The sequence below is a fragment of the Aquila chrysaetos genome, chromosome 26, assembly GCF_900496995.4.
Source record: "Aquila chrysaetos chrysaetos chromosome 26, bAquChr1.4, whole genome shotgun sequence".
Classification (NCBI taxonomy): domain Eukaryota; kingdom Metazoa; phylum Chordata; class Aves; order Accipitriformes; family Accipitridae; genus Aquila; species Aquila chrysaetos.
The window spans coordinates 2216402-2229663 of record NC_044029.1 but is presented as its reverse complement, the minus strand read 5'-3'; the positions used below and the strand labels follow the sequence as shown (position 1 = coordinate 2229663).

Sequence of the window (13262 nt, the reverse complement as noted above, 5' to 3'; positions counted from 1 at the left end):
AGGAGACAATTAAAGAGATCTGAACCCTGGTTAGCACCAGCTCCACAAAGGTGTATGTAGGAACTTCTGCGGGAGCTACCGGATTGAGAAACCTGGGTTTCCCTTCCCTGCAAGCAGCCAAAACCTAGGTATGTTGTGTAATTACTTGGTAGCAATTACTCTCATGATTCACAAAAAATCTGTGAAACAAATCACTTCATGTAAGCCTTCATAATTCCATTAATGTTTTATCAGAAATTATCTGATCTCCTTTGCCCAATCTGCTTGTAAAAGAAAGCAGAAAATAAAGCAAAATACACTTTAACAAGCACCTCTCACTCCGAAGGTTATTTAGTACATACTTTTATAACCCTTTGATGTAAAAAAAAAACCCACGCTAAGGCTTCAGCAGGAGAAATACCAAATTTAAAAAAATGTAACTGTGGGCTTTGTTTTGATACTTACATACTCCATAACCATTTGAACATAAGACACAATTTTATTCCTCACAGGCTTTATTTAAATACCCTTTTTCCTGAGAATGCTTCACACTAGCGTATCACCTACTTGAACACAAAGTAATCTTCAGCATCATTTTAATTCTGAAACTTATTTCCCAGTAAAACTATTCTGAGAATCGTTTAAAGAAAACGATCACATACTATACAAGTAAAATGCTGCTCATTAATTCCTATTGATTCTGCAAATGCATTAATTTTTATTATGTATACATAAGAGTTGTCTGACTTCAACAAAGCTTCAGCAGAACTTTAATTGTACCAATAAAATGTCTGCAGAATCAGCATCCAGGTTTATAATACATTTGCAACATAAAGTAAAGCAAGCTGAAAACTATAAGTCAAATTCTGTGAGTTTATTTTATTAACCCAAATGCTACAGAAAGCTTAAGAGATCTTTCTGAGATGTAACACAAGATTTAATATTAAATCTTAATAAACGTAATGATTAACAATGCTACCAGCAAATACATTATTGCTGGTTTATCGCCAAAATACCTTTATAATTTCATAAAGCACCACAGCAATTTCAGTTTGGCCTTTTGGAAGATGTTCTGTTACAGAAGCTTAAAATGCAATACCACGCATGAAGCTACTAACAAAAGAGAAGAAAGTGAAAGTTTTTTTTATTTTTGTTGAAAAAAGCATTTATTGACTCCTTTATGCTCATCAGAACACGACCAACACATTCACACAGAAAAAACTGTTGGCATTAAGTCTCTATGTAAATACAGAAAGTATTGAATTTCAAACATAAGGGAATTTAAGAAATACAGGATTATAATGAAACTTTAAATTGCTCCTTCTCCTCATTCTCTTCTGCTGTCTCAAGCACCTCTCCTTTACTATCTGTCCTTTTTCAGACTCGTTCTTTCACTACGTGCAGCATTTGTTTAAGATAGACACTATGCTAACACTTTCTGTAAGCATTCAGATTCAACATAGATTCATTCCAAACAATGTAGATTATGTCTGTCTACACTGTGTTTTGCAATTTTCCCTGCATACTACACAAGCCAATAAAGTCAGTTGCATAGAATACACTCTAAAATCTTCAGTACAAGCAAAGAGAGAAGCTGTTTTACACTTAGTCTAGGAAAAGGACACACTGTGTGTTCTATGGCTGGCTAAAAGAATCGTGTAACTTCCACAAAACTAAAGTGACATAGAAGCGGAATACACAAAACTGACAATAAGCAAAAATTCTACTCCTTTTGCTACTAGCAGAAGTTTCAAAGTTCATCCGAACAATTTTGGTCATCTAGTTACAGGAAGGAATGAGCCCATTCTGGCCAAATAAAGATGTTACATTGGTAGATTCTAAAAGGAATCACCTCAGATCTCTTGAGATGGCAACATCCCTCACCAAACAGGAATGTCTTACTGCTATAAAAGCAGGGTGATATGCAGGTCAAATATTTAGGTAGCACATGTATCAGTGAAGTTGTACCAGATGATGTAGGATATCAGTGTTTATAGCAGGATCAGCTGATTCCTGATATCCATACAATTAGTATGCTATTCTTTGTAAAATCCATCTTCATATGCATTTTAGAATGATTTCCCAACTATGAGGTGAAAAAAATTGTCACAAAATTTATTGCAATTTTCTTCTATTGAAATGTTAGTATTTTCACACCTATTGCCTCAGGTGAGCAAAAGCAAGGGTCTAAGTTCATGAAGAACACTACATAAACTGAAAACAATTTGGGTTTCTGCCATACCAAATACTTTTAAACCTCTTACTGTTTTCTTTGTGAAAATAGCAAATAAGGTTCAAACAAAGAATGTATTTTTTTAAGTTGAAGTATGTGTTATCATTGGTAAACTTAAGAGTTAATATCTAATTGAGATGAAGAATGTTATACTCAGTGGAGCTGTTTAACTCAACACAGAGGCAAAGTTTGTAAGCTTTCCTTCATGCTGCTTAGACATATTCTGATAAACAAAACTGTTTTTCACAGAAAGGCATGGATATTGCAGATACTTACACAGAAGAGTCAGACCACTCATTAACTAGAACGGGAATTTCAGACAATGATACTAAAAGCCAAAAAACACCTGAAAAACCCTTATACAAGTCTGTGTCAGTAATACCCAATCTCTGTCAATATCTTGGATCCAAACAACTCAAGATTCAAACCCCTGTGGTGGATATGATCCCCTTATAGCCACAGATAGTATAACAGGAACACTATTGTGAACTTGCATAGTGCAATCTAGAGTCCTACTGGAAATCTTTGACACCATCATTTTACACACTTGCCTACAAAGTCTAACTAAGGAAAAAGAAGTAACGCTGAAGGGTATCTGCTCTTATCATAGCAGAGCAGTGCATGGAAAATGCTGCAATAAAAGGTGCTGTTCAACAAGAAATCTTTCACCTGTGAAAGCATCTAACAGCACAGATGAAGATTCAACACAGGTTTCAGTTCACTGGGGAAAACCTTCACAGTAAGAGTAAGGGATCCCAACACTACACAGAAGAGTCCTAGGCACAGTGTCTCATTCCTACCTTTGTAAAGGATAATGTCATGATCCAGATACTTGTTTCATTTTAGGGCACATGTATTATGAAATAAAGACGCTCCACCATCCACATTCACAAAACCCCCACATCTAACACAATACGGAGCTGACAAAAATTAAAGCCTCCAAATGACAAACTCATCTCTTCAGATTATGTGGGGCTTGGCGTAGGATATGAAACTAATGCTATCTGCTAGAGCTGAAGAACAACAACAACAAAAAGAAGTATTGTGTTCCCACCCCCTTCCCTCCTCATTTTCTTCCACAGCCTTGGAGAAGAGCAACACATGTTGAAGACAGAGGACACAGCTTATATTTAAAAAGTTTTTAAAAGACTATGAGAAAGCTAAAAACTCATCACCAAATCCTGACATAAGATACAGGTTTGTTAGAAGCTGAGTAAATAAGCTCTACTACCTTCACTGTTCTTAAGCTGTAACACAGCAAAAAGAAAAAACTTTTACAAAGGTAAAAAGTCATTTAAGATACCAAAACTGTTCCAAAATGCAGTTTGGATCTTCTTCTTCTTCTTGATCTCTGACTTTAAAGACTCATACCTGCATAAAAAGTTTCCCTAGCTAACAGGCTCCTTCACAACACCAGTGTCCGTATCAGTTCATCTAAAAACACTGTAAACTGCTAAATGGAAACTACGCTGCTGAATGACACAACGCTTCTACATTTGCATATACAGCATCTAGATGGTAAGAAAGCTGAAAATTGCCAACAGATCAGTAACAGATATTGCAGCAATCTTCATGGCAAATATTGCTAAATCAATGATGATTTGGGGGACAAGCTGACCTCCAGAGATCCCTTCCAACTTCAACCATTCTGCAATTCTGTGATTTGTGGCAAAAAAGGAAAGTACTTCTCTGTAAATGAAGGTACGCGTTCGTATCTTCTGTTTTTTGAAGTACATACTAGATTTGGCATTCTTCAAACATAAATACAATCATCAAAAATGAAAGTAAATTGAGATAACAGGATAATTCTTTCCACTCTTCCTTTATTATATATGGACTTCTTCCAGTACATTTTAATCCTGCCACTAATACCTGCTTTGCTGAAGATGGCAGATAGGCGTCAGTTTTGAGGAACTATGAAAACTGCAGAACAGGAACCAATATAGTAATACAGTACAAAGTGAAAGTCTCCTTTGGCACCCTCTTTATTACAGGAAATTGCTTATGTATGTGGCTCCACGCTGAAATAAAACAGTGTGTGAAGCCTACCTTAATCATGTTCTTATAAAACGTATTAAAGAAAAACCTGAAATAACGAACAACATTATCATTTTTGTTGGAAAACCAAGTTCCTCAAATTTAAAAAGCCACCAGATTTACAGGTGTTCATGTCATTTGAATTCTGTTTTCTTGTGTAACCAACTTCTGGAACCACTGAAGCACCAGTTCTGCAGGGAGAAAAGATATTATCTGATCATATGATTAAGAACACCCATAATAAGGGGCTAATAATACTACTATCTGTATTTTAGGTAGCAAACACACTCTTTTAATGTCGACATAGTGTAGATCATAAGGCTCAACTTCAGCTTGCAAACCTCAGATTGTTAGATATATTCCATAAGCTTTTTAAAAATGATGAAACTTGTCACAATCATTTGACTCAAGGCTGATGACATCTTCGTATTGCGTTTCCATTCACACAGTGCTCAGTTATTTTCATGTGAAAACAAGATTTCTCTACCAGCATTCCCAGCCACAAAACTCAGGAGTAGGGTGAGGGAGAAAAATTATTCTACTACTGCTTCATACATCATCTTTAGAGGATAGATATCAAAGGATTTGGGATGAGAATTGTGTTTTCCTTGTGCATCATCAACAGGTTAGTCAAATGACAATCTGTCATTTAATTCGGTTTGATTTTCTCTATTTATTAGCACTGATGAAAACAAACACCTGTCAGAAATACCACACAAAAATAGAATAAAACATTTTGAAAAAAATAAGCAAATAAGGGACCAACATTTCAGGTTGTATTTTTTAATTTATAAAAGTAAACTCCGAAGAATAACAACGCTGCGGTATCATGACACATCAAGTACTTAAGAGGTTTTTGTCTCTCTTTAGAAAACGGGAGAAACCTAAAGTGGCTTTTCAAAATTGTATCAATCGGGTTGTGTACGTCCTGTAGTTTTTCCAGCAGGCGACACTGACAGCTACAAGATTTTACCGTAGAGGGTTTTGGGTTTTTTGGGGTTTTTTTTTTCCCCTTTGTTTTTTCTGTTCTAACCCACGAGGCACATTAGATAGGATTCCAGGCACCCAGAAAACGTCGAACTTACTTCACCCCTTTGGCGTACACCGGAACGCGTCTCCTTTGTCAGGAGCCCTCACCTGCGCCTGCGAGAGCTCGGATGTCGCGACAGGACACACCCCGAGCCCCCCGCACCCCCCCCCAGCGTACCGGCCGGGACGGCGCCTGTGAACACCCCCACCCCCCCCCCCGCCGCCTTCGAATCACGACGGGATTTGGGGTTTCTTCCCCCCCCCGTTCTTTTCCACGCTCCCCCCTCGCACGCCTTCTCGCCGCCACGGGCTGCTCTGGGGCGGGGGGGACGCCCCGCGGGCCCCCTCAGCTCCCGCTCCCGGGGGGGGGGGGCTCGGGCCCGCTGCCACGGCAGCCCCCGCCCGGCTCGGCTCGGCTCGGCGCTGCGGGGGCGGGCACCGTCTGCCCGGCGGGGAGGCGACCGGAGCCCGGCGGTGACTCACTCCTGCGCCAGGCAGGCCGAGCCCCCTCCTCGCCTCGGGCGGGCGCCTGCACCGCCGGGGACCGAGCGAGGGGGGCTAGGGGCCACGGACGCGGCTGTCACCGCCGGACAGCCCCGCACAAGCAACCGGCCGCCCCGAGGAGGCGGCTCCAGCTCCACCCTCGGCGGGCTGAACGAAGCCCGGTCCCCCCGCCCCGCTCCAGGCCCCGGCGGCCGCTCTCCGCCCGGAGACGCGGGAACGGGAGCTGCCGCCGCCGCCCCCCGCCTCAGCCCACCCGCGGCACGGCGCCGCACTGACCTGGAGAGATGCTTCAGGATCTGCTTCTTGATAATCCCCGCCATGGTGTCTGCCGGCCCGCGCCCCTCACGACGACCAGCCGGCACCGGGGACTCGCCTCATCCCTCCGCCTTCCCCTTCCCGAGGCGGGGAGACCGCCGGGAGCGGGAGCCGCCGCCTCCGCTCTCTCTCACTCAGCGCCCGCCGCCATCTTGGCTGCAGCATCGCCTAGTGACGGGGGAGGCGGCGGCGGAGGCGGTAACGGGGAGGGACGGACCCGGAGCCACCGCCCCGCGCCGGGGAGCGGCAGCCCCGGGCAGGCGAAGGCGGAGGCGGGGAAGGGGCTCTGCCGACCCTCGCTTGCTCGCAGGGTACCCCCTGCCCGCCGCAGCCGGGGTCCGCCTGCTCAGCGCCGCCGTCCCCCCCGCCTCAGCCCCGGGCCCCGCCGTCCGCCTTTTCCGCGCTCTCCTCCGCCGGCTGCTTCTTTCCTCCCTCTTCGGCTTTCCCGTCTCCAGAACTCTATAAAGGCGTCTCTCTGCGTCCCCGCCCGTGGAGCGGGTCCCCCGTGGGCCCGCACTCCCCCCTCACCCCCATGGCGCCCAGCCCGCGCTCTCCCCCCGCACCCCGAGTGACCGACACCGGTTGTTATTGTTTGTTGAAAATCTGTTACAAAGTGCCCACTAAAAGGGCTTCTGCTAACAAGAACAACAACAACAAAAAAACAGGTTCTAGCATCCAGCAAGAATTCCTCTTGATAAAATGCTTAGTTACCTGCGTGCGTTAGTACCTGCGCGTCATGTTCTTCCCAAGTGATCTCCAGAGCTTGTTCACAGAAGCAGTATTTAAAGTTTTTCAGATAAACTCCTTTACTCTAGCTCTTTCATAATACACTCACCTTGACTAGCCAAGTGAGACGTTTACCCTTTTTATGCCTCTGTTTTATAAGCAATATTCATTTCCAGTTACAACAAGCGTTCCTCAAATTTGTTTCCGTCTGGGACCCCTGAAATCGTTCCGAAATGACACACTGAGCAAGCAAACAACCCCAGAAGCAACAAATTCGACCCTGCCATCTATTCTTCCAGAGGAAGGTGGAAAAGTTGCTCAGGCAGCAAGCCTTGCCCGAAGAGCCGCGTGCCTGATCTTGGCCCAGCGGAAAGCCAGGACGGCTACGGCTCCTACAGCACCACAGCAGAGGAACAAGGCCAGGTAAAAGGAAGAAAAGCTTACTGACAGAAACTTATAATCATATGGCAGTAAATTCCTATGTATATACACATATATAATGTTTCCCTTAACCCAAATTCCTCAGCAATTACTCAAACCCACAGACTTGTAAAATCAGGTTGTTCCCCAGGTGCTTACATTTCGCTGGGTATCTGTGGCAACTATAAAGCCTACAAGTTATTTTAATTTTGACAGAATAGCTTCTCATGCTGTAGCAAAATTTCCAAGTCAGTTAAAAAATAAATGTCTTGTATTAGTTCTGTTCATCCAGTAACCCTCTTCTCTGGGGGTCCCTCATTCAGAAAAGGTATCTTGAAGAATTTCAGTGGTGGGTAACCAAGTACCCTAAAGAGCAGTATTAACTGGAAAAAGAAAAAAAAAAAATCAATTGTAAAACTAACAAGCTTTTCAGATGTGACTTCTATATGAAGGATGGCTTGCTGCCTCTATAATATAGTCTAGGGCTGCAGAGGAAAGACATCAGATACTATTTTCTTTGCTTCTCATATACATAACAGATTAATAATTTACATGCAATGAACCAAAACCCCAAGGATCTTTAAGTCAGAAATACGAAGCAGTAACAGAAAAAATAGGTCAGGAGATGAACGTTTTCAATTGATTTTTGCAGGCATTTAAAAATCAGTCAGTTGTGTAATACTGACCTCATTATATTCTTTAAAGGGATTTATAAAGTGGGAATGAGCTGTGTATGAAGCTAACTCTTCTATTCCTGTTTTAAGTTCAATTTTCTCAACTAGAAAACATTCTGCCAGTATCTTGGAGAAACGACTCTCATCATCATGATGGATCAGCTTCTCATCAAGAAAGAAAATACGAGGCGCAAGGAAAGCAGGACCCATGCTGTGTGTTCCCATTCAAGTGTCCTGCAAGCGTGGCCCTGGCACAAAAGGAAAAGTCCAGAGGCTCTTCACTGACGTGAGAACTGGAAACCAGAAATATTCCTGTCCAGCAGGGTTGATCTGAATCGTGACCTCATGTTCTCCCCCATCTCCTGGAGCACACTGAATGGAGGAATGGAGGAAAATAGCACAGATCAATCCCCCACCCCAGGGAACTAGAAAGGCATGTGATAAGGAGCCCAGCTTATCCCTTGGTTCCAGCAGAGCATGTGACACTTCTTTTTAGAGCCTGATGCAAATTAGTATCAGGATATCTCCCGACTATGTTTATTAAGACTTTGGACTGATTCTCCAAATCACAGTCGCATGTTTGCCAGCAGATGAATTTCTGCTAGCATGTTCATGATAATTAGACCACTCCTATGTGAAAATGGTCCTTGATACAAAGTCCCAAAGTCTAACTCCTGCTCTGAACAGGGGAAGACAACCATTTATGAAGGACCTCGTGTCATTAGCTGTCACCTTAATATGATAACCTCAAAGACAAAGAGTGGCTTAGCTTTCCTGACTACTTTGCACTTGCAAACATTGCTATGTAGGATTTCTTCATTTAGCAACCAAGGCTCTTTGCTCTTGATTTACCAAAACGACTCTCCACCCAGTGAGGAGAAACTGTGTCACAGGAGAAGAAAAGGGGTGGCTGTAGTGGCGGATCATCCTATGTGTTGCCATGGGTCCCGCTGATCTGGGTCCTGCTGATCTGGACCCTGACCCACCAACTTTCCATGCTGACTTCAGACCTGCCTGGTCACCATGGACCTGCCTGGTGACCCCTGGGCTATGCCTGGCCCTTGTTCACCTCACCAGACCTGATCCTGATCCTGACTTGAGGATTGACTTATGGGCTTGACCTCAGACCTGCTTCATTATCACACACTTGCCTGCTGACCTGGGCTCTGGGCTGCCCTCCCACCCCTGCCTGCCTTGCTCCCCGGCTGGAGCTGGTGGGACAGGCCCTGGCTGGCAAGGTCCTGCCCTGCTGGATACAGTATCCCCCTCAGCTCCTGGCTTCCCTCCCTTAGGGAGCAGCTGGCACTCATGCCAGCAAGAACGAACCTCACTTGCGAGTGTATCCAGGATACTAAAACGATCTCAAAGAAGAATTTTGGCTTATATTTACCAGAGGTAATTTCTAGGGCCTATCTGTGAACTCTTCCAACTCAATAGAAGACCCAAGAACCCAAGGATGTACAGAGTTTCCCATCAGGCAGTCATCTCATCCGCCAGCCTGGCCTTCACCATCACCTATAAAAAGAAAGGTGCGTGGAGTTCAGTTTATGGATGCTAAGTTGAGGATAATGCCCCCCTGTGTCAGGGTCAAAGAATGCAGTAACTTCTTCCTCAAGGGTAACTTTCTTTGGAAGCTCTAAAGAACCTGCAAACTCTGTAGTTGACACCATTCAATCATTCTGAGGCTGCACATTCCTGCAGAGTTGAGAGGAAAGAAAAACAAAAACAACTAGAGCCCAAGCGGCTTCAGAAACGTGAAGGTCACAGAATTAACAAAAAGTATTTGTTGTTTTCCACATTAAATAAAGCAGTAGCAAATGTGACCTAAGAAGTTCTGATTTAGTTTCAGTGAGTAGTTTGTTTCATAAATGCAGAATGAGAAATTCAGCATAGCTTCATATGCATAATGCAAAAGATGATGGTCTGCCTTCAAATGCAGACGTGCAAGGCTTAAGTAGTCTGGCAGACCATTGCTCAATGTTAAAGAGCATCACAAAATATCAATTCTAAGCTATTTTAAGGGTCAATGTATGAGGTTTACTACCATGTGCACATTTGAAAGTCCTATTTATTTGTCCTTGCTATATTATTGACTTTGTCTTTGTTAGGTACTCATATCAACAACAACAGAAAGCATTATCAGAAGAGTCATTGCAATACATGGGTGAATATGTAAACAAACTCAATAAATATGTGAGTTGCCCTCAGTTAGCAATGACAGTAAATATACTAACTTTAGCTCCCAGAGATTTTAAATATTTATGTGTATCAGCACTACACATAAATCTACGTGAACTGTTAAAAGCCTGGGACTTGTCCTATAGGTCCTAAAAAAAAAAACAAACCAAAAGTAACTCTGAATTCAATACAAGTCATTGAATGATAACAGATGAAGTCTCATAGAGCTGGAGCTAGTATCTAGAAGAGAAAAAGTGATTCATTAAATTCTGGCTTTCCCCTTCATTTTCACAAGGCAAAAGTTAGCAATAGCTATAACAATCTTTTGTGTCTATTATTCTAAAAACTTTATATTATTAATAAAAGGATAAAGTAAAAATTATGTGATTTTAAGAGTAATATTTTATGTTTGTCTGTAACGCTGTGAATACCTAAAGCATTTGTCACAACTCTAAGTTTTGTGTATTTTGGGGTTTAGTTACAAAACCAAAATTTACTACTACTATACCTGTTGGTGGGCAGAGAAGGAGAACAACCAACACTTTACAGTGTTCTTTAAAATCCATAAACTCCTGAACCGGAAAAACAGGCTTTTGATAATTCCTGTGACCTCTCCTCAAGAACCAAAGAATGTATCTGCTCCAGCGGGGATTAAGGATGCTGTCCTTAAGATACTGACAAGCATGTAAAGAGGATTGGTCTAAAATCAGATTGCCATGCGTTCTGCTGAACACCCTGGCTCATGGAAAGACATTTGATATTTGTTAGGGTAAAGAGTCATCATACAGAGTAGCAGTTATTTTTAAGTTCTGAGATTTCCGAGAAAGCCAATTACATACAGATACAAAACCGTAATGCACTTTCTGTTTTATTGGATAACAACAAAGATACTCGTGATGGTAAGTAAAACATGTAATAAAGCAAAATTCATCATAAAGACAAGCGCAAGATCCTGCACGTGAGACGACATGACCGAAGAGCCCAGTGCAGCGAGGATCTGTGTGGCGGGGGAGCAGCCTGCTGAAAGGGACCTGGGGGTCCTGAGCAAGCTGAAGAGGAGTCAGCAGCGTGCTGCTGCAGCAACCGAGGCAGATCAGATCCTGGGCTGCATCCACAGGGGCATTACTAGCAGAGACAGAGACATGATCATCCTACTCTGCTCAGCGCTTGTGTGACAGAGGCACTCGACCCCACCTTAACCAAACCAGCAGTAGTTTGGTACAGGCTCCAAAGGAGGTAAAGGACTGAGCCAAGAACTGCTCTAGGAAACCCACAAAGGAGCAGAGCAACGCAGTGAGAACAAAGAAAGTTGCAGATACAAGGACTCTCGTGCATACCTCTCCCATTGTATGCAATTTGACTACAAGCCGACCACTTTGTCCCATAAATACGACAGCCTAAGCGAGCCTGCTTTGAGCTCTCCCTGCTAGGCAGGGTGGCTGCATGGCGGCGATATCCCCTCAAATCGGGACACCTCTGAACGTTGCTCCTCAAAGCAAGGAGAACTTCTACCAAGGACGCATTGTTGAATGAGCCCAATTTGAGTTCTCCCTGGATGGCAACTGGACTGCACGCCAGGCAACTCTGCCCTTGAGCAGGGACACCTCTCAATGTTAAGAAATATTAGTTGTTTAGCTTAAATAAGTAAGTTTTAAAATAGAATGAATCACTTAGAGTTATAATGTTGTGTGATTTAGCATGCTGTTTGCTTAGCTTCACTTAGCATGAGTAGCTAGATTTGCTGAACTTGTACTGAATGTGTACCTACTTAGTCAAAACAGGGGCCTCCAGAGCCAGCATAAATCACAAAATAAGGAGGTTTCAGGGCTACAACCATCAACAGCAGCTGCAACTCAACAAGGTAACAGCCTGTCTGGAGACAGTGAAGGAATCCAACAAAGGGTCAGAAGATCTCAGACCAGAATCACTACTGGACCAAAGGGTGCGTGGAAGGCACGTGAAGAGAGTGTGAAGAGTACGTGAGGGGCAGGTGAATAGTCTGTAAGGGTATAATTGCCCAGGGATTTCTTTGTTCCGGTCAGTCCCTCCCTGGAGGCACCCAGCTCCAGCCGATCCTGCTGCTGTACCACTCTATTAAATTATTTATTTTTATAAGATTCAATGCCTGAGACTGTTTTGGGAAACGTACGGTTTGAGCTTTGGAGCAAAATAACACCGGACGCCTGGATGGAAGATAAGTGATGAACAGCACACTAACCTTTGAAATCCTAAGTGACATAAAGGATTGACTGTGCACATATAATTCCATTAGCCATAAACTGCCAACCAAGCCTGGGACTAAGTCTGGATCCAGCCACACCTACACTCCTCTCTGAGAAGGAGTTTAGAAAGCAAGGGGGTCTGCTCTGAACCTCGTGACTCAACGGGAGGTTTTCCTTACCCTTTGTACCTCTTCCATTAGACATAAGCTGTTGCCCAAACATGAGACTAGGATTGGACCTAGCCACCCCTAAGCTCCATCAGGAGTTTATAAAGCAAGGGGGTCCGCTCTGAACCTTGTGACTCAACGGGAGGGTCTCCCTTGCCTTTTTGCACCTCCGGTCTCTGTGTAGATCATTCTAAATCCATTCTACCTTGACTTTCCTTTGTATATTTCTTCCATGTAGTAAGTTACAGAGTGAATATTGCCATTGAACTCTGTTAAGTGGCGCTTTTAATAATTCATGCTAAAATCACTTTTGAGAATACCTTTGATGGTGATTCTTTAAGTGATCTAAACCACTCCTAAATCGGGATCTGCGACAGCTTGTCAGGCCACACCTGGAGTACTGTGTCCGGTTCTGGTCCCCACAATTCAGAAAAGATGTGGACAGACTGGAGAGGGTCCAAATGAAGGTGGCCAATGAAGGCCAGGCAGGTGATCAAAGGGCTGGAGAACCTGCCCTGTGAGGAAAGACTGAGGGAGTTAGGTCTGTTCTCCCTGGAGAAGAGAAGGCTCAGGGGGGGGGACCTCATCACAGTATTCCAGTCCCTAAAGAGTGGCTACAAAGAGGATGGAAGCTCTCTCTTCACAAGGAGAAGAGGCAACAGGTATAAGTTGCAGCAGGAGAGGTTTCCTCTTGATGCAAGGAACTTTTTTTACAGTGAGAACAATCAATCACTGGAACAACCTCCCCAGGGATGTGGGGGAGTCCCCGTCGCCGGAG

The 13262-nt window shown here is 43.7% G+C and overlaps 1 protein-coding gene across 3 annotated transcripts in view; it reads right to left on the bottom strand.

Annotated features, from left to right (window-relative positions):
- UHRF1BP1L (UHRF1 binding protein 1 like) overlaps nucleotides 1–6264 on the bottom strand; it is a 60685-nt gene extending 54421 nt beyond the window's left edge. For 2 of the 3 annotated variants that reach the window (XM_030002631.2, XM_030002632.2), the window contains exon 1: nucleotides 6059–6259. In XM_030002631.2, the coding sequence (XP_029858491.1) occupies nucleotides 6059–6102 (44 nt within the window). In that variant the 5' untranslated portion in view covers nucleotides 6103–6259. Of the gene's footprint in view, nucleotides 1–6058 lie in introns of all 3 variants that reach the window. The other variant, XR_005931473.1, reaches the window with a different exon arrangement.
- Nucleotides 6265–13262: the final 6998 nt, after the last annotated feature.